General features: G+C 37.1%; 4 protein-coding genes across 4 annotated transcripts; 2 read left to right on the top strand and 2 right to left on the bottom strand.

Annotated features, from left to right (window-relative positions):
• On the bottom strand, positions 2,306 to 4,564 carry LOC18788840 (LRR receptor kinase BAK1). Its single transcript, XM_020555526.1, has 8 exons — positions 4,115 to 4,564; positions 3,764 to 3,896; positions 3,613 to 3,684; positions 3,365 to 3,508; positions 3,129 to 3,200; positions 2,859 to 2,939; positions 2,701 to 2,753; positions 2,306 to 2,570 (listed from the first exon to the last, which is right to left on the bottom strand). The coding sequence occupies exons 1-8, from the start codon at positions 4,188 to 4,190 to the stop codon at positions 2,530 to 2,532; spliced, it is 672 nt and encodes a 223-aa protein (XP_020411115.1). The 5' UTR covers positions 4,191 to 4,564; the 3' UTR covers positions 2,306 to 2,529.
• Positions 4,842 to 7,898, bottom strand: LOC18793045 (zinc finger protein CONSTANS-LIKE 15). Its single transcript, XM_007222275.2, has 4 exons — positions 6,618 to 7,898; positions 5,939 to 6,139; positions 5,180 to 5,442; positions 4,842 to 5,080 (listed from the first exon to the last, which is right to left on the bottom strand). The coding sequence occupies exons 1-4, from the start codon at positions 7,530 to 7,532 to the stop codon at positions 4,978 to 4,980; spliced, it is 1,482 nt and encodes a 493-aa protein (XP_007222337.1). The 5' UTR covers positions 7,533 to 7,898; the 3' UTR covers positions 4,842 to 4,977.
• On the top strand, positions 12,955 to 13,389 carry LOC18790752. The gene has a single exon (XM_007226636.2). It carries the CDS (start codon positions 12,955 to 12,957, stop codon positions 13,387 to 13,389), a length of 435 nt encoding a protein of 144 aa, XP_007226698.2.
• Positions 22,185 to 22,742, top strand: LOC109946832 (uncharacterized mitochondrial protein AtMg00810-like). Its single transcript, XM_020555786.1, has one exon. The coding sequence runs from the start codon at positions 22,185 to 22,187 to the stop codon at positions 22,740 to 22,742; it is 558 nt and encodes a 185-aa protein (XP_020411375.1).

Genomic DNA, 27,225 nt, shown 5'->3' with positions numbered 1-27,225 from the left:
TTTCTTTGTCTTTTGTAGTAAAATTGAGAATAATAATGGGAAAACAGAGTAGAAAGAGGGTTTGCGTGCATGCCTGCCAGCTTTGACAAGAGAGATGGGTGGGAGAATCCAGACATATCTTTTAAACCCTGTCGGAGGCAAAACAATAGACTTGTATAAAACTCTGCACAAATTATTATCAGTTGCAGGACGTCCCAAACAAAATAAAGGAAAAAAGAAAAATTGCAGGCGGTCCCATAAGCACTGCACAGTGCATAATTGAATTGAGGGATGATGTATATCATCTAAGTACTGATTCCGCAACAGAAGGAGAGACTTCTTTATAACCTGACACTGCTTTATCCAATTCTATAAACTTTTAATAATAATACTTTGTTTTGCTTGCTTTGCTTTAAACAAGTGCATGTTTTCTAGTTTGATTTATTTGGCTTTTGTTTTATTCCCCTTGGTTAAAGCATTGGGGAATAATATTAATGCAACTTGGAAATCTGTGGTGGTGGTCGGGAATAACCCTAATTGGCCAATAAAATCTGTCTAAACGGGATTAATATAAAACTTTGATACCCAGATTCGGCATTGAGAGGCTTATCTTTTAAAGGAACAGGGTTCCATTAAACATTACCAAGGTCAACCAACTTGCACCAAGCAAATTTCTTGACCTCCATTCCAAATTCTAGAAGGATGATCCGCTGCTCCAGTTCAATTGTTGTGCAGCACAAGGTTTTTAGAGAAAAACCCACATACAATATTCAAGTTTTGATTCGTTTAGACAGTGCACAGTAGTTTTGCTATGTAACTGCAGCAGGTCCACTCTGCCACCAAGAAAGAATTACAGAGAGATGTGGTGATTGTAGTAGGCATGTGATGTGAGACTCGTCTTTTAATGGCTACTGTGACAATATATATATATATATATATAGAGAGAGAGAGAGAGAGAGAGAGAGAGGTGGGGGTCCATGTCTTGTTGGTTTTAAGTAGTCTCCATCTTCTTCACGAGTCCATGACTTTTTATGTGGTTGATTGATCTGCAACATGTACATGTGTGTGTGTGTAAAACAGAAGTGTAGAGTGTTCCATTTTATTAGATATATAATTAATTACAGATGAGTGTGGTTGTTGTTGGTGCTGGGTGGGGCAAGCCAAAGACTTTTGGTGTATATATGATCTTAGATATATAGGCATGGATCAATCATTCATGCATGCTCATTGCTCGCCACCACCACCTCTTCCTTCTCCTCCTTAAAAGAAGTGAGACTTGACAAAGCCAAAGCAAAGCACTAACACTCTCCCACTTCTTTTTTACTTCATCATAGAATTGGAAAAAGGTGGGAAAAAAGAAAAACAAACTGTGAAAAGCCATACATCTGATATTTCATCTTCTTCAAAGATAAAAGCTTTCTATATATACGGACCATTGAGTGTATAATCACTACCCCAGTTTCTCCCAAACCTACCCTACCCCCCATTGCTTTAAGAGAGAGAGAGAGAGAGAGAGAGAGAGAGAGACAAAGGTTGACCATTGACTCCATCTAAAGCAAGATTCAAATCAGCCCATTACTTTTACCAACTCCATTCAAATACATAAAATCTCAGTTTAAAAAAATCCAACTTACAGTTTTGACATGATGGCATGCATGATACTTACAAATTTAGTAGTTAATTCCAGAGCAGGAGGAAGAAGGAGGGTCAAAAAAGTTGTCTTTTTATTAGTTTTGAATGATGAATTATTGACTGATTGACAATCTTAATGATAAAGGCGAACAGCTTCCCGCTGCTTTTGACCTTCCCTACTCGAATTTGATTTGTACTTTATAAAGCTGGATCATCCAAAGTCACTTTTCTAGTTGTCTCTGGGGCCTCTAAATAAGCTCTCATTTCAAATCTCTGGTACCAAATTGTAATCAAAGAATTCTAGTTTGAAAATGAAACTGCAAACATGTGACCCTAACAAAAAGTTTAAAAGAGAGAGACAAAGTTGCCAGCAAATTATTAGGCCTTGGTCACCGAAGAAAAGTAATGTTGGACCTGGTTCAAGGTAATTAACGGGCCGTATTGGGCCGGTTACACAAATTTGGAAGCTCTGCCCGTGGCCTACTGTAATAAGCCTTCTTCTTTTAAAAAAAACAAAAATATCAGAGAGTTTCGAATCTTGTCTCAAAAGAAAATTCATGAATCCGCTATTGATTTCACTCACGCATTACTCAAATTTGACTCAGACCCAAAAAAAAACTCAAATTTGACGTACTTATGTAAGTGAATCTCACTGCTATGAGACATGTGATGGCCAACATGATTAGTAATTCAATTAAAATATCGAAGACTTATAATGATAAATAATTGGAATTGATAAGCTCTACATGACTTTAAATTAAATACAATAATTCCAAGAGTGGATCAAAAAATATCACTCTCTATGAAATGAAAAGAGAATAGTATAAAGCTTACATGTACATGTAGAGGTTTTATTGGGCTTTAGAGATACGGATTTTATTTGATATATAGCAGTAGCTTCCTTCGCTTCGCTTATTTCTAAGCTTGTGGATCTTGTATTATTGTGGTAACTCGAAATCCTTCAACACACATCAAAAAAAGAAATTTCAAAAAAAGGTTAATTTAAAGTAACTGAGATTAATCAATGAATAAACAAGGATGATTGGTAACTTAATAGTGAACTGGTAGATTAGTAATTTCTTTGATTACTTGTTGAATTGGTGCGGTCTACAGTCCCTGCCAACAGATTGTCTGAGACGTCCCTGCAGACAAAATCAAAGTTGAAACAATCCTCCTAATGGTTAGATCAAGAAGGAACACATGCCACCTTTTCTAGACGACTTAACAAAGGGAACCATTGAACTCACAAATGCTTCAGCTGCCCAAATCGAACCAGTTCAAGGACCACAAATGGTAGAGGGCCAGTGAGCCTGTTACTGTTTAATTCCCTGAAAAATAAAATTAAAAATAAAAGCACGGTTGACTAAGGAAGAAAGAAAATTAACAGATACGAATGCTTCTTATATATGTATATAGAACAGACATGGACCTAGTCAAGTTGGTTAGAGCGGATGTGCTCCAAACTTTGCAATCGAGTTCAAATATTAAAAATAGAATATCGATTGTATCAAACTTACAGAATTTCCAAAGATGTCAAATTGCCGAAATTTGGAGGAATACGTCCGATCAAGCTATTGCTAAAGACCCTCCTGCCAGTAGAATCAATACACAGCCCGCCATATGATCAGAATTCAGAAATACCAACACCATTATTGTTGTTACGTTGAGCCAAATAATTCAAATGGTTTGAAGGAATTCAGACAACTCGAGGAAAATTGCATTTTTTAAGTGGAGATATAATATATTTACTTACAAGAACCTCAAGAAATGCAAGTGTCCAAATGATTTTGGAATTCTCCCTGTGAAATTGTTCTTGTAGAGGTCCAAGCTGACCAAGTTTCTTAAGTTACCAATTTCATTTGGAATAGATCCAGACAGTCTGTTGCCAAACACCTCCCTGCAATGCCATTAATAAATTAATTAATCAATGATTCATTATACTCAATCAAGAAGACTAATCTAATTTGTGGTTTGAGAGATGAGAAATTAAGAAGGTCCTACAAGTATTGAAGGTTAGTCAAGTTTCCAAGCTCAGGGATAAGAGGTCCTGACAGGCTTGCATTCCCAAGGTCCCTTCATATGTGAACAAAGCTAATTAGTAAAATTTGCATGAGCTGGGCAAGTTCAATGTTGTTAATTTAAAACCACTTACAGCCTTGTAACGCTGTTTTCGGAATTGCAAGTAACGTGGAAAAAGGTGCATGGGTTGACCAAAGTTGGGTCCCAGCTCTGAAGGACATTGTTTGGGTCGCTCAACTGGGTTTTCCAGGCATTCAGAATATCACCTGTTCAAAAATTAAGCGATGAAAAACCCAATTATTAAACCAACATAAGATGAATTTGGGTTAGACGCAAGTTTGTTCGGTTAGGCAGGACAGTGAGCCGGTCCCTTGCATTTAAGTTGGAATACCGCTTCCCGTAAATTAGATTAATAACATGAAATTGGGTTGAATTTTCCCATGATCGTGAATGAACATAACAAGACTTCAATTTGCTTGCATACCTTCAGAGTTGCAATCCACTGATGCAATGACTGCTGCTGCTGCAAGCAGAAAACCCAGCAAAACTCGACAACCCATCACGCAGAAGAAGAAATCAATCAACTCTATAAACGATAAGGTCAAACTGCAACTGAAATGGCAGAGGAGGAGGAGCTGGGATTTTATGCAGAAGAGAATATAAGCCAACCAGTATAGACGTTGATATATATAGATGAGGAGACAAGGCAGACAATGTGCTGCTGTTGTTGGGACTATTAAATTCGTGACCAGCGGAATGCTTCAACATTGAACAAGGTTGAAGACAGGAAAAGTCCAGAGTCAACACAAGTTTGCCTAGAGAGACCGATATCTATAATGAGCGAGTGAATGTCAAACAATTCCGTAATATTTTACATTGTGAGTTTGTGACGTGAAGCCGTCCTTCCACTTCTAGAACAAGCCTATAAAATCATAAACCAATCATAAAAAAATTCAGAGAAATTGTGATAAAATGTGAAGAGAAAATAGTCAGATTTCATTTTCTATTTGGCTAAATGAGATTATTTTATTTTATTTGTTATAATATTGGCCAGAAATCAAAGTGTTGACTTAGCAGAAGCCAGAAGGTATACGCTATAAAGGATAACTTGGTTTCTTTTCCCCTCATCTTTTTTCATTTTTTCTTTCCGGGAGAGCAGAGGTTGCTGTTTATATGCAAGCGTGCACACCAATGAGAGAGAGACACAGACGGAGAAACAGAAGAAACAAATAATATTTGATTTGATGAAATAAAGACTGCAGAATTTATACATTTGCCTTGCGAGGAAAGTAACCAATATTTACAAACAAGAAGATAGGAGAAGCCCCAACTCAACATGGATCTGATCTAACCATCAGGAGCCTCAGTAGCCTTCACAAATCGACCCTTGACTCGCTTCCTAGTATCAGCTCTTGCTTTCCTTGACTCATATCTTATGTGCTTATCATATCTACTCACAAAAAAAAAAAAAGGGAACAACTCTATTATATAGTTATGTTGACGACAGGACCGCGTAAAGTATTAAAAGAAGACAAAATGGGCAACATACCTTCGGGTTTTCTTCTTCTCTTTGTAACGTAGCATAGCGTTGCCTCTGTTTTGTGCTAGTAGCTCCATGTCAGCCTTTGTGCCTACCGTTCTCAGACTGTCACCTCTCATCAGAAAAGATTGTTCCATAAAATTGAGATCTGTAGAAGCACCAGAGCCTTTGTCTTCACCAAAAGCTGACCCCAATGACGGCCGCCCAACAGGGATGTTGTTGCTCTCAGATGTTGCTGGCCCCTGACTGGGTGTGGGGTTATTGGAGTTGTTCTGCATTTTTGAATTATAAACATCACAATATTCCACTGCCCCCCTCACAATTAAAGAAGCAAAATTTGCATACATGAAGAAAAGCATAAGCCCTGCTTACAGATGGTTTAGTGATATTCATGTATGTAAAATGTGTGAATGCCATGAATCAAAACTCCAGTAACAATCAAAACACCTTTTGTTTACAATCTTGACCATTTTGTTAAAATTTCTACTCAAACTGCATAAAAAAGAGGGATTTAACATACGGCATTTTGTACATTTCTCCAGACTGAAAAGTGAGGTTCAACAAATCACATACAGGGGTGCTAGTGTATATTAGATAACAACTACACACTAGAAAGCTGTCAATATTGATTGAGATACTAAATACTTGAACATGACAAATGGTCGCACGAGAGGACTGTATGGTACTATTGATGTACATAAAATGCCTGAGGGAACTTTAGAAAAAAAAAATTGATTGAACAAACAAATAAATACAGAAAGGACTCACACTGAATTTTATATCATCATGTCCAACAGGGCAGTTCATCTGGTACAAATCTCTGAACATTTTTGTATCAGTCAAAGATGTTTCTTTCATAAGTTCACCAAAATTCTTAATCATAAATCCTGAATCGTTTGAACCATATGTGACTTCCAATGGACCTGATTCTTCATGATCCCTCGACCGTCCTAAATGGAAATCCCATATCTGCAAGCCAGTAGCAAGTTAGCATGATTGTCATAGGTGCACCCAAAACACAATTGAAATCTACACCGTAGAATTATGAGTAAATTGCCTTGCAGGGGGATCTAAAGCAGATGAAACCTTTAATACTGCAAACAATTCACCCCGGTCAAAGCTAATATATGACTTGCAAATAGTAAACCAAAAAAGAAAAGAAAAAAGAAAGGGAACCATGAGAAATAAGAGTTCGCAATTGACATCTCATGAACTTGAAAAAACTACATCTCTTTTGTCTCGAACATGCCACTATGCAATTTTCTAGATTTAGTATTAGACAGATGAAGGAATTATAAGAAGAATTGTTCACTACAAAAGGGATGAGAGCAGTAAACTAGAACAGAAACTTGTAACTCTTGTTTCCATTGTCTTCAAATGAACAAACGATGCAGATTCGTTATCAATGCGTTTTAACTAAGCTCAGTTTAGCAATTGAAGACAATACCTCACTGCTCTGACCATGGGGGTTGCTATTCCACAACATGTCACCGTCGACAATGCCACGGTTCTCTTCAGGCATCATAAGCAGAGACGTAAAGGGCGCTTGTTGCTGCAACAATGGCTGCGAAGTGGCAGCAGAAACTACAACCCCATCAACACCTCCATTCCTATTCCCCAGATCAAGCGGTTCAAGACCTTCCACGTTCCCATTTCCATTGTCCTCCTGCCAAGCACTGCTTGTTGGCGTCCGCGGCACCACCAAATTCTCTCCACCATCACCACAACCACCGCCACCGCCACCGCCACCGCCACCGTCCAAGTCTCTCTTAAGCAACTCCACCAGCTGCTTCTGTATCCCTTGCTTCTGCTTCCCGCTAATGCCCCCGGCACTCTGTCTCTTCACCATCAGCTCATCATTCGGGTAAACGACGCCGTTCTGGTTGTGGTTGGGCACCATCAAGTCCTGCAGGCCCATCCCACTCCAAGAAGAATCCAGGGAGGGCATACCCATATCCCAGTTCTGGAGCTGCGGGTCGGGCTGACCCGGAACGTTCTTGTCGTGGAGATCGAGGCCCAGCAGGGAGGCGAGCTGGAGCGCGGAGGGGCAGCCGGAGAAGCCCTCGAGAGGGGTGCGATCGTGTGCGGCGGAGACAGAGCAGCTACCGTGGGCGTCCCAATCGCACTCCTGGCAGAGAACGAGGTTGTCGGTAGAGCAGCGGACGGAGACGGGCTCGGACGCGCAATTATCACAGATCTGAGAGCGCACGTGCTTCCGGGAGAGCAAGTTGGCGGAGTGCACGTGCTGGTCGCAGAATAAGCAGAGCTTGGCGGAGTCGGCCTTACAGTAGAGAACCGCCGGCTGATCAGTGCAGAAATCGCAGGGCACGCCCTCCCCGCTTCTGGATTTCGGGCTCGCCATGCTAATTTTTCTTCCTTCCTAATCTCTATCGTCTTGAAGCAAACTATATCTATGGATTCTTCAAATCTGCTTTGCTTTCTGTTTAAGACTGATTTCAAAACACCCTTGAGATAGGTTTTTTTTTCCTTGCAGATTTTTTCAGAGTAGAAAATTTGTAATCAGCAAGAAATGACAAGGGAGTGTGTCTATCAATTTCGGCTTTTCGATTGTGATGGTGATTTTTTATATAAATATATTATTTTGCCAAAGTGCAAATGGGAAGTGCAGTGTATGATTGGGAAGACAATCTATCTTTCTATCTTGGGAAGTCGCTGACATGCGTATTATTAAAATATATAATATATTTTTGGGTGAACTGGGCGGGGGGAGGAACCCAATCAACACAACATAAAAGATTTATTCTTAACATGACCATCGTCGACGCCTTTTTTCTCAGGCCTGCCATTTTTTTAATTGCTAGCTTCTTATTATTTATTTATTTAATATCAATTTTTACCCCAACCTTAATTTTAATTGCTAGCTTCTTTTTAATTTTATTTTTCTGCAAGAATTCACGTGTTTGTTGTAAATTGTAATTGATCTGGACGGTGGAGATGGGTCGTGGTACAATTGGGTTGGTCAGCGACAAAAAGGCAGGATCGCTATTAATACGAATGGGGATGGAAAAGCACGTGACTACGATGCGGGAAGAACGAGGACACTTTTATTTTTATTTTTAATTTTATTTCTTTTATATACAATGTAAAATCATAATAACATGTTTAAAAATAGAATAAACTACATTTTAGTCCCTAGAGGTTTTGAGTCAGTATTGAAATGGGCTCCGAAATTTCAATTTCATCAATTTCATACTTTACATTTCAAAATATGACCAATTTACATCGGGAGTTATATTAACGTTCAGGTTCGACGTTAAATGCTGACGTGGCAATTGTGGGACCTACCACAAATCAATTTCTCTCTCTTCCCCGTGTCTCTCTCTTCCCTTTCGACACAGTTACTGTTTGCACAGTGATTGTTAGTCTTCCCTGCTACAAAACGCCGCCTTCCAACCACCTCCGACTATGGGACCGATCAGAAAATGACCCGCTAATCAGGGGTGCAAATTTTGTTCTTGGGCCCCGGCCAAAAATTGAGCGGAATTGGGTAAATCAAGGCCAAAACAGTCGGCCATTTTGGGGGTTTTAATTCGAACTCTCAATCATGAAATCGATCTAAACTACATATACCAACAGTAAGAACACGTGGAGGGGATGAAAAACCATACCTTAATTGACGTCAACGGCCACTGAAGTCGCTGGAATTGGCATTGGAAGGCGAAACCCTCATTCTCCCTTCCCAACCTCTCGTTGGCGTCGTGAGGAACTGGAGAAGTCTGGCCTTGGCTGAGACATGGTTGCCGGAAGTAGCCGGTCATTTTTCGACTGATCCTGTAGTCGGAGGTGGCCATACAGCGGTGTTGTGTCGCCGGAAGACGAACAGTCACTGGTTGCACAGTGCCTGTGTCGAAGGAGAAGAGAGAGACGCAAGGAAGAGAGAGAAATATGTTTTGTAGTGGGTCCCACAACTGCCACGTCAGCATTTAACGTTTGACATGACGGTCAATGTAACGGCCGATATAAATTCGTTATATTTTGAAATGTCAAGTATGAAATTGATGAAATTGAAACTTCAGGGTCCATTTCAATATTGACCCTAAATATTCAGGGATTAAAATGTAGTTAATCTTTAAAAATATTTGATAAAGAATAAAATGTTAAATTTTAATTCCATTTAATTTATGCTTTTTTTGGTTTTTGCTATTTAACTACTCTTACACGGTTATTACTATTAGGGCTACTCACTTCGAACATAAATCCAAGTTCAACATCTACTTTGCAATTTAGGTTAGAGTTTAGTTGAATTTGCTTTAATTCTATATCAACCTATTTCATAAGATAAAATCATACATCCTAAGTAGATTAATTTAAATATTACATTCTGTCATTTAAGAATCCTATGCAATTATCAATTCTTTCATCCAAACAGAGAATAAGTACTAGCAAAAAAGTCTTCATAAGTGAAAAAGTCCAATTCCAACATATAGAACAGAATTAAAATGATATGATTGAGTCATTTTGAGTGAGTATAATTTGAGCTACAAACTTGTCGCAAGAGTTAAAACCGTGGTGTCGGTAGAGATAGATATGAAGGAAGGGAGAAGATGATGGAACCAAGTTTGGATTTTGCTCAGTCAGCCTCACCCATGAATATGATACTTGGCTTCTCTATCTGAGTCTCTCCTCCCGGGATAAATAAAGACTAAATAATTGAGCTTAAAGATCCTGTTCTTGTTGGACCCCGCTTAATAATTGAGATTAGCAAAATATTGTTGTGTACGATCTATGATAACGTGAAAATAAATGATGATGAGGATGCAGTGGGGATTGCGGCCTTCTCTTGGAGACTCACTTGCCGGTTGTCGTCATCCATGACGTAGTACCCACCGTCCTGGGGATTTTCATTTTGTCTGTAACTTAATATTGTAACTTTGCTATCCAAGTATTTATCTTTTCGTTATTAATATATAACAAGATAATAATATCGACTACATCTTTTCTGAGCCAGAACGTTCATATTTTTTTTTTCTTTCTGTTCAATTAGTTTTGTACGGGTCTGGAAATTATATTGACTTACAAATTAATAATTTTAAATTCGAATTTTCATGATACATTAATTTTGTAAGACTTCTCCTTTATATTCGTGATATATACAAGGCTTCTGTTATAGGATAGTCCAAAAGTCTAATTTTATTTTATTCTGTATTATTAAACACACAAAAGTTACACAATAGTACATAATTTTTTTTAAAAAATAAATAAATACAAATACGAGAGATATTGATACTTTTGTGTCGTTGGTCGAAGGAACCATTGCAACTGCCCTCTTGCACAAATGATGTAAAACTGAAGTGTCCCACCACCACCACCACCCAGCAGCATGTGAGAGAGGGCGGAACTAAGCCAAGACTGTGGTGGGCTGTAGCCCAGGAAAGCTTTGAAGAAAAAATATATTAAATCTATATTTATATGGTCCACCAAAATTGCTACCTTTTGCTTTGAGCGAATCGTACAATTGCTTATCAGTTTTGGTTTTTTTTCCCCCTCAAAGCATGCGGCCTTTTGCCTTTATTTTTTCGTTGACAAAGTCAATAATCATGTTTTATCCACACAAAAAAAAGGGAAAGCTTTTTAACATTGGACCAATAAAAACCCTCACGAGTCCTTCAATTCACAATTACAGACAGCTGTAGGTAATTGAAACTCACAGGTGGGAAAAAGCTTTCAAAAACGGAACATTAACCTAATTATATGCTTCTAGTGTTTACAACTAATTTATATGTGAAACTTAATTATTTATATTTTTTCACTTTGTATTTGTGAAGCTTATTCCGTTGATGCCAATAAACAAGAAATTTGAATAGATACACTTTTAATTATATTGTTAAACATATATTAATTTTGATAATATATATTTTTTGGCAATATTTAATATGTATTTGTCTTATAAAGTTGATTGAAAATTAGTAAATGAAAAAAAACCAAAATCTTAAGAGTTCAAGCTAATAATTTTAGCAAGACCACCCATCGAAAAATTTCTGATTCCGAATAACATTTTTTCCGAAACTTTTTAATTCTGACTACAAAACTAAATACTAGTTTAAAGGAACAAAATACCATCACTTTTGTTTTGGCCTTGGTATTTTTCTAGTAAAAAAAGACGTTTATTTTCTATACGAAGTCGTACGAGAGAACAAATGTTCAATTGCATGATGAAAAACGAGCTTCCATTGGTCCATTGCTTTTGCTTGATGTATCACTTCCATCATAAGTTTCAGAAAAAACACACATGTATTTTCTGCAAGTGTGGTCTTCGGAGTGTTTAAATTCAACCCATTGATAAAGATAGGACACTGACAGCAACGCCGTACCACGTGGTCGGGCCTGTTTTTGAGCTGACTTCTGTAAATTTTACACCTTTTTCTCAGTGATTTTATTCTTATATGGATCATTTTCGCACTTACTGAATTTTTCCAGTTATTTGTGTAAAAAACCATCATCTTACACATTTACATTGTTGAAACTCAACCCACTGATAAAGGCACGACACTTTATTTGGTTGGCCTTCACACAAGTTATGCTTGGTTCAAGAACGTGATGGACTTTCTGCCATTTCACAATTTCAGTTATTTAATGTTGTGCATGCCCTTTTTATGCATAGAAGGAAAATTATAAAAATTTATGTTGTCATGTTGTGAATTTAGATTACACATATAAATATTTCACCAAAAAACTTCGCAAAAAAGAATTATTATTATTATTTTTTGGGTCAAAGCAAGAAAGCATTACTTATACATACTTAGAACCACTCGTAATAGTATGGCCACCATGTAACCAACCAAATCTATGTCAATGTACACAAGTATGTGAACCATGTAAGCTTGCACATATAACCACCCCAAGTTTTGAATTTCATACCATTTTTATCCACACTAAGTATGGCAACCATTTAGCAGAAATGGTTAAATATTGTCATGCCATTTTTTTCACACCAAGAAAGAATGGCATATTTAGCAGATATGGTCGCTATACATGGAAGTATGTTGTGTATATGTACCATTCATTCTTTTACTATATGAATGCAATATCCATACATATCAAAATATATCTTCATCAAAAATAAATTATAATATCATAAAATGCAGAGAAATGTTATTTTCCTGTTGTACGGCTCTCTCTTCCTCCTTGGGTTATTAGCATCTCTTGCCCAAGGCATCAAGGTTGTGACACCTTTTAACAAGTACTTTGTTCGCATGGTTAACAACCTGGACAATAAAAAGCTGGACTTCAAATGCCGGATTTCTTTCTTGCTTTGTTTTTGGGGTTAAGGGGTCATCTTGTGCCAAGTTACATATGTCCTATATATATAGTACCCTTTTCAATTTCTGTTAAGAAGGAAAAATAAGGCTTATAAAACAAATCCTTGGATAATCAAGGATAATATTCCGATATTGATCTAAGACTTAAAAAACATGGGTACCACCCAAGACTACTTGGGAGCACACCAAAGATGCGGGCAAATCCAGTTAACACTCCATGTCGTACAAGAGAATAAAAAACACTATTTAATGACATATAAGCTCTCTATGTATGCTTAAAAGGAAATGGCAAATGCTTGTATATGTACGTCCATTGAACCATCCTAATGTCATGACACCAAGTATATGTGGTGAAACCACATAAAGCATATTGCAGGCTTAGCGTATATGGTCACTATACATGCTAGTCTGTTGTGTATGTATCTATAAACGCACAAGGGATGCATTATATATCCATATACGTATCAAAATCTCTTCATTTAAAAAAAAAAAGAAAACAGAAAAATGCAGAGAAAATCAATTTTCCAGTTCTATTGTTTTCTCTTCTTCCTTGGGTTAGCATCTGCTGCCCAACGAGACACTTCTGTCACACCTTTCAAGAAGTTCTTTGTACGCATTGTTAACAATCTGGACGCTAAGAAGCTGGACTTCGAATGCAAATCACAAGAAGATGTTATTGCGCGTAGCCTTGCTGCTCGTGGGGATGAGTTTGAATTTGGATTTCGTCTCGACATCCAATTAAGCACATATTATTTCTGCGATTTATGGTACTTGAATTACCATGTTGGTTTTCATGCATTTCAAGTTGATGAACAACTTTTGGACCTCTGTGGTGGAGTTCATTGCATATGGCAAGCGCAAGAGGATGGGATCTACTTGTATAACATCCAGCGGGGTAATTGGTTAAGGAAGTATTCTTGGGAGAAAATGGGAAAATGATTCTTAATAATTAATTTGTAGCTGTTAATAAGACTCAAAGCGCAAAAGCTTTCTTCACATTGTTTGTTTTATTTGTCTTGTAATAGCTTGTTATGTTTCTTCTTAAGTTAATGTTTCTTTCTTTCTTGGCCAAGTTATGTAGTACCTTTTTCAATTTCTGTTAAACAATGCTTATCAAATCCTTGGATACGGATAAAATTCCGATATTGATCATCTAAGACTGAAAAAAAAAACTTAGAATTGCTTGAGAGTGGATGAAATTAAGCTGACACAACTCATCCAATGTCGTCTAAACAAATTCATTTGCCAAATTAATTGATACTTGATTTGTGATGAACAACTTATCTGTACCTGGCCTGCATGATTTACGTACTTAGATGAAATGAAAAGATGAGGAAAAATTCACGTGAGAGTAGTTTAGGTGCGTAGTTGTGTTGGATGCATCTATAACATTTTCAAAAAGACATGGCATTTGTCTACATGGTGTTAGACAAATCAGAGTACATCAAAGAAATTGGATTAATTCCGACGAATGTATGGTGTGGCTGATAATTTTCTCCAACCAAGTTTTTGGCTTAAAAGGGAGGTCCATGAGAGAGAGAGAAATTAAAGAAAAGGAAAGAAAAAAACAAACAAACTTGCTAATGCCAACAAGATAAGATACACGTCCAGACTCCGTGCACTGTATTTTTCTTCTTATTCCATGGGAAAGGACAGCCAGCATTCCAACATTCATTTTCATGCTATTTTATCTACCTTTTTTTTTTTTTTTTTTTTTTTTTCATTTGGTAATTTTGGGCATTTAATGAGATACATGCTCCCTCTATGCAATATATGTATGATAAATATTTATGTTGTGATATTGTTAATTTAGACCACACATTAAAAAGCATCGCAAGAAAACATTACTCATAAATATATATGTTATAATTAAGAATATTACTCACTTATACATATATAATATGTCATGCAAGCAAATATATATATATATATATATGTGCGAGCAAATATCATGTATGTTCAATGCACACAAGCATGTGAACCAAGCTTAGGCATATACCATCATATACATTTAATCATCCTAAATTTTAATTTAATACCATTCACCATCTAAGTCTCAGCAGAAATGGTTACTATGGATATACATATATAGCATTCTTTTTCAATATAAAAGCATATGGAATGCATACATATCTCGATCAAAAAATCAAAATCTTTACCTTCATCAGAATTATCTGAAAGAAAAAGGGAGAGAAATGAAGAGAGGAGCAGTATTTCAGTTCTGCTGTCTTGTGTTCTTCCTAGGGCTAGCATCTGTTGCCCATGGTGACTCGGGGGCCACACCTGGTAAAAAATATTTCATCCGCATTGTCAACAACCTTGACAACAAACAGCTGGCCTTCGTATGTAAATCCGCAGATGATGTCATTTCGCATAGTCTTCCTCATCGCGGGGATCAGTTTGAATTCGGATTTCGTCTGAATTTCTTTGGCACCACCCTTTACTTCTGCAATTTAAAGTACCAGAACCACCATGTAGTTTTTGATGCATGGAAACTTGATAAACAACTTTTGAGACTGTGTGGTGGTGGTGTCCATTGCATATGGAGAGCGCAGGAAGATGGGATTTACTTGTTTAACACCCAATGGGGCAATTGGTTAAGGAAGTACGTTTGGGACAATTAACACCGCCGTGAGTCCTAATTAGGAGCTGTTAATTAAGATTCATCAAGGGCATAAGCTATAATTTCTTCACATTGTTTATTTTATTTGTCTTTTTATATCTTAGACGATATTACATGGAATAAAAGAGATGTAAAGTCTCATTATGTACTCCTTTATTTTGTATATGGTCTTGTAAGATCTTATTCAACATTACAAGGAATTACTAAAAGTGATCTTGCGTGTGTTTCTCTTTTGCTCTGCTTACTTGGGGAGAGGGTGGTGGCCGGTGCCGGTACTCGATGTAATATTGCTTATGAAACCTTGGATAAGGACATATTCCATTGTTCATCTAATTAAGAAGAAAAGCTTTGTAGATATGGGCTTAGCTAAATTGTTAAAACGGATGTGCTTCCCACTCTGCACCCGAGTTTGAATTCATCTTTCCTTAATTCAGATTAGATTAAAGTAGAATATCATTTATATATAATAAAAAAAATGAAAAAAAGCTTTCTAAATCATAATGTATATTTAATTTACACCAACCACAATGCGATTATATGACCCTAACCAATTGGCATAACCCATGTCTGCATTACATATATACTCAAAAGGAAATGACAAATGCTTATGTTGTTATTGAGTGATAATCTAGACCACATATACATTCGCTTGCCAAAAAAACATTTCTCATACTTAGAAAAACACCCAAGTATGGAAACCATATTTAAGCATATATCATATAGGCTTAACTGCTACAGTGCTCTATGGAACATTGGTCAATTATCGCTTTAATCCCTCAAAGTTAAAGTGACCTACTTTGCCCTCTTGACCAAGGTTTCGTGTGTCACTTAACCACTTTCCGTCAACGCCATTCCAAGTTCCGTTAAAATGATGACGTGGCAGAGGTATATTGGTCAATTCAACTGAGCTGGAATTTGTCCCACCAATCAGAGGTTGTGACATGTACTTGTGGACCCCACATCTAACAACTACTGTATCTAAAACGATCATTGGGCCTGCTGATGTGGATTTGTGGACCTCATCTCTAACAAAACAACCACTATAATCTCTGAAAACTCAAAAATGAAAAGAGGAAATCAGCTTGGGATGGAAAATTGAGATTTGGGGATTTTAGATATAGGGTTTGAGAATACGATCGAGAGAGGGAGAGCGCTATGAGTTGGTTTCAAAAACTTGAAGGCAAGAAGAAGCGATGCGACTCGACGACGATGCTCGTTTGGCGAGAAGCAGGAGAAGTGCAACCTGTGTATGGTAAGTGATTCTTCTGAAAAGGGACATGTTTTATGAAAAGGAATCTTGTCCTGTTATGTGGAAAAGAATCTTGACCTGATAGTGATGCGCGTTGTGTACAAATGAATAGTCTTTAGGTCTTTTTGTGTTATTTGTTGTCAGGAGAGTGGGTTCTAATGCAGTATACATTTCCTGTTGTGGTCCCGTTTTTGTTTTATTGTAGTTGGCTTTGAATATGTTAATCGAACCATGTTTGTTGTCTTGCTTTTAATAATTGGCTTAGAATACTATTTTGATGTTCTTAAAGACAAACTTTTTTTGTTTGTGTGTAGGGGACAAAGAGTTGGTGATGTAGAACAGATGACAGATTTTATCGCGGTTGAGCTAGAAAAAGGACGTAGTGGGAATATGCAGATTTGTCGTCCAAGTTCCGATTAGGACGCAAAATACCATTTCGGAAAGGGAACGACGCCACGAGTGGCCTTCCAAAACTGCAGTTAAAGTTTGGTAGTTAATTTTTCAATAAATTCTGTTTTGGACAGTTTAGGAGTTACGCTATTAAGACTCCAAATTAATCCTGTTTTTTCAGTTTTATGTAATAACTCCCCTAGTAGTTGAAGGGTTGAGGGTTGTTGAGAATTGTGTATTTAGACAGGTTTGTCTAACGTTTCTGGCAACTCAGTTTTTAATAACATTATTCCAAGAGAGCTTCTCTTAATTTTCTGGTGGAATCCAGTTCTTATTGTTACTCAAGGTTTCGCTTGAAACCCTTTGTTACTTGTGCTGCGCCAGTTGGTCACTTTGAAGTGCATCATGGTGGTAGAATTGTGAAAAACAAACAGAACAAATGGTGTTATACTGGTGGGTCTGTAGAATATTTGGATTGGTGTACTGTAGAGTATATAAATATGTTAGAGATGTGGGAGCAAGTGAAACTGCTTGGGCACATGGGGAAAGTATCGCCTAAAGGAGTAGCAAATGATGAGTTACTGGATATAGACACGGATGGTGAGATGTTAAGTTTGTGTGATAAGGTACCACTTTCTTATGAGAGAGTGGTGCTAATTTATGTACAACACATTGAAGAGGAAGGTGTTACAGTGAATGAGGATTGTGAAGAGATAGGTGTGGCTTTGAATGAGGATAGTGAATAGGAAGGTCTGGCATTGAATAAGGATAGTGAAAAGGAAGGTGCGGCTTTGCATGAGGATATTGGGCTTGTTACTGAGGATATTGGGCCACTAAACAATGATGAAAATGAGATTTTTACTAAGGGCAGTGGGCCACTAAACAATGATAAAAAGAGGTGGCCTTTTACCGAGGATCATGGGGCTGCTTGCACAGTTCAAGACTGGATTTTAAGTGATGATGATGGACCCTTGAACAATGAGGGTAATATGGCTGATATAGGTGAGACTGATGTGGAAGACAGGAATGAAGACAGTGAAGAAGAAGACAAGGAAGATAACCTTGATTTTGTTGACAGTGCTTATAAGCAGGGTGAGAATGAATGTAAGTTGTTGGAAAATGATGATAAAGCATTTGAAAATTATGTAGACCACCCTAAAGTAGTTGAAGACCCAAATGCCTTTGTATATGAAGATGGGGAGTCAACTGATGTAGCTAAAAGTGATGTTGAGAGCTTAGATAGTAGCTCATATGACGAGGATGATGGGAACCAGAAGAAAAGGAATAGGAAATTGCCTAAATTTGAAAAATTTAGGCCAGAAATAGACATGCGCAACTCTATGTTTAAGTTGGGTTTAAGATTTGCAACCACTGACCTATTTAGGAAAGCAATTAGGAACTATTCAATTATGAACAAGAGGATGATTAAATTCAAATGCAATGATCATGATAGGGTGAGGGAAGTGCGTGCAGGGAATTGCAACTGGGTTTGTTTTGCTTCAGCAATGAATGGGTTCAAGTGAAGAAGTTTGTTAACGTGCATGATTGTGGGACAGTTGACCACAACTTTCATGCTAACTCAACTATCTAGACTGCATAATTGGGATATGGGAACTTTTAAGCAACAAGTCCAAGAAGATTTGTCTGTGATAGCTTCTAAATCCCAAATATATAGGGCAAGGCAGAAGGCAACATCCATCACTGAGGAGACTTTCAGAGGATTTACATTTGTTTGGCCGCAGTTAAACAAAGGTTTTTGCAGGCATGTAGGTTAGTGATAGGATTTGATGCTTGTCATATCAAATGTCATCACCTTGGACAATTGTTATTTACTGTTGGTGTGGATCCTAACAATGGCATGTATCTTATTGTGTATGCAGTAGCTGAGGTGGAGAATTATGAAATATAGTCATGGTTTTGTCAACTGTTGGCAGAGGACCTTGGAATCGAAAACAACACAGGATATGTCTTTAGTGTTAAACGTAATGCATTTTCTTTTTGTAAGATGTATAAGTTGCTAAGTAGAGTTGTTTCTCTTGAGAAGAGCTATGTTTAGGAAGAGTTGTATCTCATTAGAAGTCTAGAGTTGTGTCTGCAACTTTTGGAACTAATCCAAGAGTTATGTCTGTTATGAAAATATCTGAATGTTATTATAAATAGCCAATAAGATGGCTTAGTGTTGTAATCAATTTTAGGAAATCAATAAAGCTTCAGTTTTTCTGCTTAAAACTCTCTTCCATATTCTCTCATATCCATCTTTCTCCAACAAATTTGGTGTATCAGAGCCAATCGATCCCTCCGCTGTGTTAATCATGGCATCAAGTTCAAATTCCTCAACCATTGAAAATATTCAAAATTTAATGCCTATTTTGGATGGAAAGAATTATGAATATTGGAGCCTACAAATGAAGACCTTGTTCATCTCTCAAGATCTTTGGGATCTTGTAGAAGATGGTTACGAGGAACCGGAAAAAACTTTGACGGGAAAAGCGACATTGGAATCGCAACAAGCAGTTAAAGAAAATAGGAAAAGCGATGCCAAGGCTTTATTCCTAATTCAACAGGGAGTAAGCAAAAATTTCTTTCCAAGATTACTTTCTGCAACTACATCAAAAGAAGCTTGGGAAATACTCAAAATTGAGTTCCAAGGTTCACAGAAAGTGATCTCCATCAAACTCCAATCCTTGTGGCGAGAGTTTGATAATTTATTAATGAAGGAGAATGAGTCCATTCAGGTTTTCTTCACAAAAATTTCTGGAATTGTTAACCAAATTAGAAGTCATGGGGATACAATTCCATACAAGAAAATTGTAGAGAAAACTCTACGTAGTCTACCGCCAAAGTTCGATCATGTTGTTGCAGCAATAGAGCAGTCAAAAGATCTTGCTGCACTTTCGCTCCATGAATAATTGGTTCTTTGGAAGCACATGAAAAAAAAAAAAGGATTAATAGGTCTACATACCAATCCTTGGAGCAAGCGTTTCAATCCAAATTGGATTCGAAGGAGAAAGAAGACAAACAAAAAGGAGAATCTCAAAAATCCCAAAACAGAAAAAGTAAAGGAGAATCTCATTGACGGAAGAATTACAACAAAGGCAACTATAACAACAACAATCAGCAAGGACGCAGCCATCAAAACAACCAGAATGGTAACCTTGTCCCTGAATGTCATGTTTGTAAAAAGACTGGGCACAAAAGTGCAAATTGTTGGTATAGGTGTACCCGATGCAAAATACCCAACCATTCTCAAAGAGATTGTAGATATCAGAAAAATAATGAAGCCAATTTCACAGAAAATAATGACTCTCCAGAGCAACTATTTTATACATGTCTCAGTGCTCGTCAAGAACCAAAAGATATATGGTACGTGGATAGCGGATGCAGTAACCATATGACGGGAAACAGACAATGTTTTGTCAAATTTGAAGAAAATGTGAATTCACAAGTCAAGCTTGGAGATGGAAAGCTTCACAACGGGAAGGCAAGGGTATTATCTCTGTTCAAATTCAAGAAGGTACACCAAAACTAATCTATGATGTGCTATATGTTCCTAACTTGGCACAAAATTTATTAAGTGTAGGAAAACTCCTACAAAAAGGCTTCTCTGTTAAATTTGATGATGATCACTGTGTTATTTCTGATAAAAAGAATAACACTGTAGTGACTAAGATAAAAATGATGGCAAAGAAAGTCTTTCCGTTGATCACGACATCAAAAGAAAACTATGTTTTAGAAGCTGAAAATGTAGAAGAATCACTATTGTGGCATATGAGATACGGACATCTAAATCAAAGAAGTCTATAGCTCTTACACCAGAAAGATATGGTGGTTGGCCTTCCTTCCGTTTAGTCTAAGAAAGAAATATGTGAAGGTTGTATTTTTGGAAAATTCCACCGCTTACCATTTTCAGAATCAACATGGAAACCAAGAGTCCCTCTTGAGTTGGTACATGCAGATATATGCTGGCCGACTCGAACACCATCTTTTAATGGCAAGAAATACTTTCTTGTCTTTGTTGATGACTATTGCAGGATGATATGGGTTTATTTTCCAGAATAAAAGTCAGAAGCTCTCTTTTTTCAAGCAATTTAAGGCCTATGGAGAGAAACAAAGTGGATACAATCTGAGGACCTTGAGAACTGATCGTGGTGGAGAGTTCGCATCAAATGAATTTTCAGAATTTTGCAAAAGCAATGGAATAAAAAGAGAATTGACGGCAAGCTACACTCCACAGCAAAACGGTGTTGTGGAACAAAGAAATCAAACTATTGTGGAAATGGCAAGAAGCATGTTAAAAGAAAAAGGTCTGCCAAATGTGTTTTGGGCTGAAGCAATTCATACCTCAATGTTTATTCTCAACAGGTCACCTACCAAGTCTGTCAAGGATATGACTCATTTTGAAGCATGGCATGGTTTTAAGCCAAATGTTGATTTCTTTAAGATCTTTGGTTACATAACCTATGCACATGTTCCTTCTCAAAAGAGACAAAAGTTTGATGAAAATGGTGAAAAATATATTTTTGTGGGCTATAGTGACAAGTCCAAGGCATACAGATTGATTGACCCAAGAACTAATAAGTTGGTAATTTCTAGAGATGTTATTTTTGATGAATTCAAGGTATGGAGATGGAAAAACAAACAAGGTGAAATACAGAGTTTTTTGCTGGAACCAGAAACATCAAATTTAGAAGAATCTCTGCTGCCCCAAAGTCCAATTTCAAGGGCAAGAAGTCCAATTCCAAGTGCAAGAACATCTGATCCTAGTTCACCATATTCAACTCCTAGACTAAACGCAAGAATGCATTCATTGGCAGACATATATGAGTAGTGTAATCTTGCTTTGAGTGCTTTGGAGCCTCAAAAATTTGAAGAAGCAGTGAAAGAACAAATTTGGCAACACACAATGGAAGAAGAAATTAGAGTTATCAAGAAAAATTCTATGTAGGAGCTTGTTGATTGGCCTAAATCAAAGGACATCATTGGACTTAAATGGATCTACAAGACAAAATACAATGAAGATGGCTCAATCTAAAAGCATACGGCTTGGCTGGTTGCCAAAGGCTACTCTCAACAACCTGTAATAGATTTCAATGAAATGTTTGCTCCAGTTGTACGAATGGAAACTATACAAACTGTGTTGGCTTTGGCAACACAATTGAAAACTCAAGTTTTTCAATTGGATGTCAAGTCTGCTTTTCTGAATGGAGAACTTGAAAAAGTTTACGTGGAGCAGCCGCAAGGATATATAGAAAAGGGAAATGAAGACAAAGTTTGTCGACTTCAGAAAGTAGCATACAGCTTAAAGCAAGCGCCAAGAGCATGGAATAGCAAAATTGATAATATTTCCGTCAAAATGGATTTGTAAGAAGTCCAAGTGAGCCATTACTCTATCTTAAGAAAGAAAGTACACATGATTTTCTTATTGTGTGTCTTTATGTTGATGACTTGATTTATACAAGTACCAAACCAAGGATGGTAGAAGCATTCAAGAAGGACATGATGAAAGAATATGAGATGACTGATTTGGGTTCTATGAAGTATTTTATAGGAATTCAAGTCCAACAATCGGAAAAAGGGATTTTTATGTATCAAGAAAAGTATGCAGAAAATCTCTTGAAAAAGTTCAATATGTTGAACTGCAAGACAATGGACACTCCAATGGCAATTAATTTAAAGCTTTCAAGTAATGATGGAACACCAAGAGCTGATGCTTCTATGTATAGAAGTATTGTTGGCTCACTGATTTATTTATCTAATACAAGGCCAGACATAGTTCATGCAGTTAGTGTTGTATCTCGATTCGTGAATGATCCAAGTAATCATCATTTTGCTGCTGTTAAAAGAATATTGAGATATGTGCAAGGAACCAAAGGATATGGCATCAAATATACACAAGAGAAAGAAAGCATTTTAGTTAGGTTCACAGACAGTGATTGGCTGATGCAATTGATGATAGAAGAAGCACATTTGGGCATGTGTTTTTCTTGGGAAGTAAAGTTATATCATGGTCGTAGAATAAGCAAAGTATAGTGGCATATCAACAGCCGAAGCAGAATATATTTCAGCCACAAGTACAGCATGTGAAGCAGTTTGGATTAGAAGAATATTAGCATATCTTCATCAAGAACAAAACACTCCAACAAATTTGTACTGTGATAACATGTCCACAATTGCCATGACAAAGAACCCAGTCTTTCATAGCAGGTCAAAGCACATAGAACTTTGTCATCATTTTATCATAAAATTGGTTGAAGATGGAGAGATTGAATTGAAATTCTGTGGTAGTGATGAGCAAATTGCAGATGTTTTTACAAAAGCACTTCCAAGAGAGAAGTTCTACTATTTAAGAGAAAAGCTAAATGTCGCAGGACAAATGCATTAAGAAGGAGTGTTAAACGTAATGCATTTTCTCTTTGTAAGATGTATAAGTTGTTAAGTAGAGTTGTCTCCCTTGAGAAGAGCTATGTTTAGGAAGAGTTGTATCTCATTAGAAGTCTAGAGTTGTGTCTGCAACTCTTGGAACTAATCCAAGAGTTATGTCTGCTATGAAAAGATCTGAATGTTATTATAAATAGCCAATAAGATGGCCTAGTATTGTAATCAATTTTAGGAAATCAATAAATCTTCAATTTTTCTGCTTAAAACTCTCTTCCATATTCTCTCATATCCATCTTTCTCCACCATTTATCACAGATAAGCAAAAAGGCTTGATTGATGCAGTACATGATAATTTTCCAAATGCTGAGCATAGACACTGCCTCAAACATTTAGACACAAATTTTTTGCTGGCTAGTCACAGAGGATTGGTGTTGAAATTGCAAATGAAGAAAATCGCAAATAGCACAACCATCCCATGATGGGATGCTGAGATGAAAAATATGAGACAGTTGAGCTACATTTGATTGGGTGGCGGCCTTAGATCCATCACAATGGTGTATAGCTCACTTTAAAACTCATTCCAAGTGTGACATCTTTTTAATAATATGTGTGAGGTTTTTAATGGTGCCCTTGTAGAAGTTCGAGACAAACCCATTTTAACCATGCTAGAGAGGATTAAATACTATATTATGTTGTTAATGACAACTAGAAGAGCATATTGTGAGAGATGGAAACATGACATTGGTCCAAGAATTTTTGGCATTTTGGAGAAAACGAAAAAAGAATCAGCTTGGTGCATTCCAAAGCTTGCTGGGGAGAGTTTATATGAGGTCAAAAACCATGATGGAAGTCAGGTTATGGTTGATTTGGCAAGTAATAGTTGTTCATATAGGAGATGGGATATCACTGGGATCCCATACAAGGATGCTTGTGCTGTCATTGGGCAATTAAATGGGGATCATATTGCTTATGTTGATGCTTGTTACAAGAAGGAAGCCTTTATGAGAGCTTACAGTCCAATGGTTCACCCAATGACAAGTGAAGACTTATGACATAAGTGTCATAGGCCTCCTTTGATGCCACCACTTTATCACAAACAACCTGAGAGACCAAGGAAGAAGAGGATAAGGTTAGCAGGTGAACAACCACTCAAATCTAATCCTACAGCCGCCAAGTTGCAGAGGTATAACTTGAAAACCAATTGTTCACTTTGTAGATAAGGAGGCCATACATTGGCAATGCATATTTGTTTTGGATCTTTATTATTTATTTTCAAGTGATTCTCTTCTTATGTTAGGTCCCATGTAAACCAAAGGTGAAGAAAACAATTGACACGACATCAACCAAAAGGGTTACAAGACAATCAAGAGCCAAGTAACCTGTAAATGACTTTTCTTTGATATATATTTAGAGGAAAAGGTATGGGATGTAGTTGATGTAAATTGCCTTGTGCTTCAATTTTTAGGTCAGAAGAAGGTTGGAAACTGGCCAATGTTCTGAAACTGCCCAATGTTCTCAAACTCCACATGCTTCTGAAACAGCTCAAGCTTCTCAACTTGCCCCAACTTCTGAAACTGCCCAAGCTTCTGAAACTGCCCCAACTTCTCAAACTACCCAAGCTTCTCAAACTGCCAAAAAAAAAGAGGTTCAAGTCTCTCGCAATGAGGATTAAATTTACCAAAATGAAGGATGGTTCTCAAACTGTGCAAGGATCTCAATCTGTGTAAGGAAGTAAATCTGTGCAAGCTTGTCCAGGATCTCAAATTGACCAATGTTCTCAACCTGCCCAAACTTCTCAAATTGTACATGGATCTCAACCAAGTGCAAGCTCATCACACCCTTTTGCCAGTGCTACAAACAAAAAGAGGTTCAAATCTCCTACCAAAAGGAAGAAATTTACCAATCAGAAGGATTTGTTGGATGGTTATCAGCCTTGGAGATTCTGATGATGTGCAAGTGTTCTATGTTTTGTTAAAATGCCTCTTATGAAGACCTTTTCATTCCACTGTTATTTTGCAAGTCCAACTATTAAGGACAAGTGTTAAGGACAACCTTTTCAAATAGGGCTTTTGATTGAACTATTATTTTGCAAGTCCAACTGTGAAGGACAAACCTATATCAAGTACTAGTATTCATTTTGATCTTAGGTCCAGATCGAAAATAATGTTATAAATTGTGAGGAGTTGATGGATGTTATAAACTGTAAGGATTTGATCAGTGTTATAAATTCTTTCTAGCTTGGTGCAATTTTGATCAGTGTTATGAACTGTTTCCATGTATTCATTAGATAAATTGATTTGTATACTCTTTTTCGTACCTTCTAGGAAGTGTTGGAGGTACTGTTGTTTTGGTAATCCTTTTGATACCATTACAGAAGTACCAAAATCCAAAAACTGACTCCCACATTGTGCTAAAAAAACCACATTCATTAGATAAGTACCAATACATTGTTACATACAATTGCAAAATCAAACCATGTTCCTCAATCATTACATATGTGCCAATACATGATATTTTACATACAGTTGCAAAATACAGATTTCTAAAATCTGCCTAATTCCTCCATTGCAATGGCCACATTTTGTGGCAACGTTACAGACATTGCCAAAACAACAACAACATTACTAAACCCCATGAAAGAATAAGCCAACACATTAACTTTCTTTCTCTTGATTGACAACGCCCAACGTCCTTTTCAAGTTCCTTCAATCTTCTAAGTAGCCAACTCACCGGAGCCTTCTCTCGAGGTGGAAATTCAACATCCACCCAAACAAAAAACCTGCATCCTTTTTTCCTCCTCTGCATCAACCACTAATAGCAATTAATAAGAAAATTTAACCCAATTCATAGACTTTGAACAACAAAACTTACCCCTGATGAGTTTCGAAAAACATGGAATCTTCGAAGTAGGTTGGCCTCAGTCCAAGAAGTTTGTAAGAAAGCTATCTTTCCACAAAAGCAACGCGGTGTCGCCACATCCAACTCTTCCCCTCCGTCAATTATTTTAGACTTCATCTTCAATTTTCGTGGAAACCCAAGGCGACAAGCATGTCACACCCTTTAAGAAGTTCTTTGTACGCATTGTTAACAACTTGGATAATAAAAGGTTGGACTTCGATTGCCGATCCGAAGACAGTGTTATTGATCGTAGTCTTCCTGCCAGTGGGGATGAGTTTGAATTTGGATTTCGTGTGAACTTCCAATTCACCACATATTTTTTCTGCAATTTGTGGTCCTTGGACCACCTTGTTGCTTTTTATGGGTTTAAAATCGATCAACGGCTTTTGACCCTCTGTGGTGGATTCCACTGCATATGGAAAGCGTATTTTTTGGAGGATGGGTCTACTTGTATAACTGACGATGGGGCAATTGGTTAAGGAAGTATTTTTTGTAGAATAAGCCTGGTCAAGTGAAACTGATTCTTAATGATTAATTAGTAGTTGTTAAGACTCAAAGCTCACAAAACCTTTCTTCACATTTATTTTATTTTTCTTATAATATCTTACAAAGAATAAATTAAAGAGATGTGAAATTTGTTACATTTCTCCTTAAGTTAATGTCTCTTGCTTGTTTTGTTTGGACATAAAAACTTGTGTAAAACAGAGATTTGCACTGTTTTACTTTCACCAGTCAATCACATTCTGACACGTGAAAAAGTTATCACAAGTGACATGTCATAATTGGCCTTTTGCTATACCCGTTTCACACAAGGGTTTCTCCTGTTTGGGGGTTAGGGGGTCATCTTGGCCAAGTTGAGGATAGTTTCTTAATCGAATTCATTTTCCATATTAATATGAGAGAAATTGAAATACTTATGTTTTTCCTCTAACTCGGAGGATTTGCAGTTGCTTTTTAACAGAAATGGTGTCAAAATTATGTGACGCTATGTAACATTTAACTACGTAAGACCTTTAATTTTGCTTTCAATCGTTTTCAGACTTAGAATTGAGAGTCCACAACTAGATCTAACAATTGAAAATATGGAACTCCCCCACATTTGGATTAATTCCAAATGTATGGTGGCTCAAAAAGGGAGATCCAAGAGAGAAAGAAATTAAAGAAAAGGCGAAAAGAAAACTAAAATGCAATTTACCAAGTTGGCTTGTAAATGCCAACAAGATAAGATATATGCTTC

The sequence above is a fragment of the Prunus persica genome, chromosome G1 (genome assembly GCF_000346465.2).
Source record: "Prunus persica cultivar Lovell chromosome G1, Prunus_persica_NCBIv2, whole genome shotgun sequence".
NCBI lineage: Eukaryota > Viridiplantae > Streptophyta > Magnoliopsida > Rosales > Rosaceae > Prunus > Prunus persica.
The sequence above is the reverse complement of the archived record's forward strand: the minus strand, read 5'-3'. Positions and strand labels throughout refer to the sequence as shown.

Coding starts and splice junctions, on each gene's coding strand:
- LOC18788840 (XM_020555526.1), bottom strand. CDS start 4,190: ATGGGTTGTCGAGTTTTGCTGGGTTTTCTGCTTGCAGCAGCAGCAGTC. Junction 3,897..4,114: donor AGTGGATTGCAACTCTGAAG/GTATGCAAGCAA, acceptor ATTTTTGAACAG/GTGATATTCTGAATGCCTGG. Junction 3,509..3,612: donor TTGACTAACCTTCAATACTT/GTAGGACCTTCT, acceptor ATGGCATTGCAG/GGAGGTGTTTGGCAACAGAC.
- LOC18793045 (XM_007222275.2), bottom strand. CDS start 7,532: ATGGCGAGCCCGAAATCCAGAAGCGGGGAGGGCGTGCCCTGCGATTTC. Junction 6,140..6,617: donor CCCATGGTCAGAGCAGTGAG/GTATTGTCTTCA, acceptor ACTGGCTTGCAG/ATATGGGATTTCCATTTAGG. Junction 5,081..5,179: donor GAGAAGAAGAAAACCCGAAG/GTATGTTGCCCA, acceptor TTTTGTGAGTAG/ATATGATAAGCACATAAGAT.
- LOC18790752 (XM_007226636.2), top strand. CDS start 12,955: ATGCAGAGAAAATCAATTTTCCAGTTCTATTGTTTTCTCTTCTTCCTT.
- LOC109946832 (XM_020555786.1), top strand. CDS start 22,185: ATGGTAGAAGCATTCAAGAAGGACATGATGAAAGAATATGAGATGACT.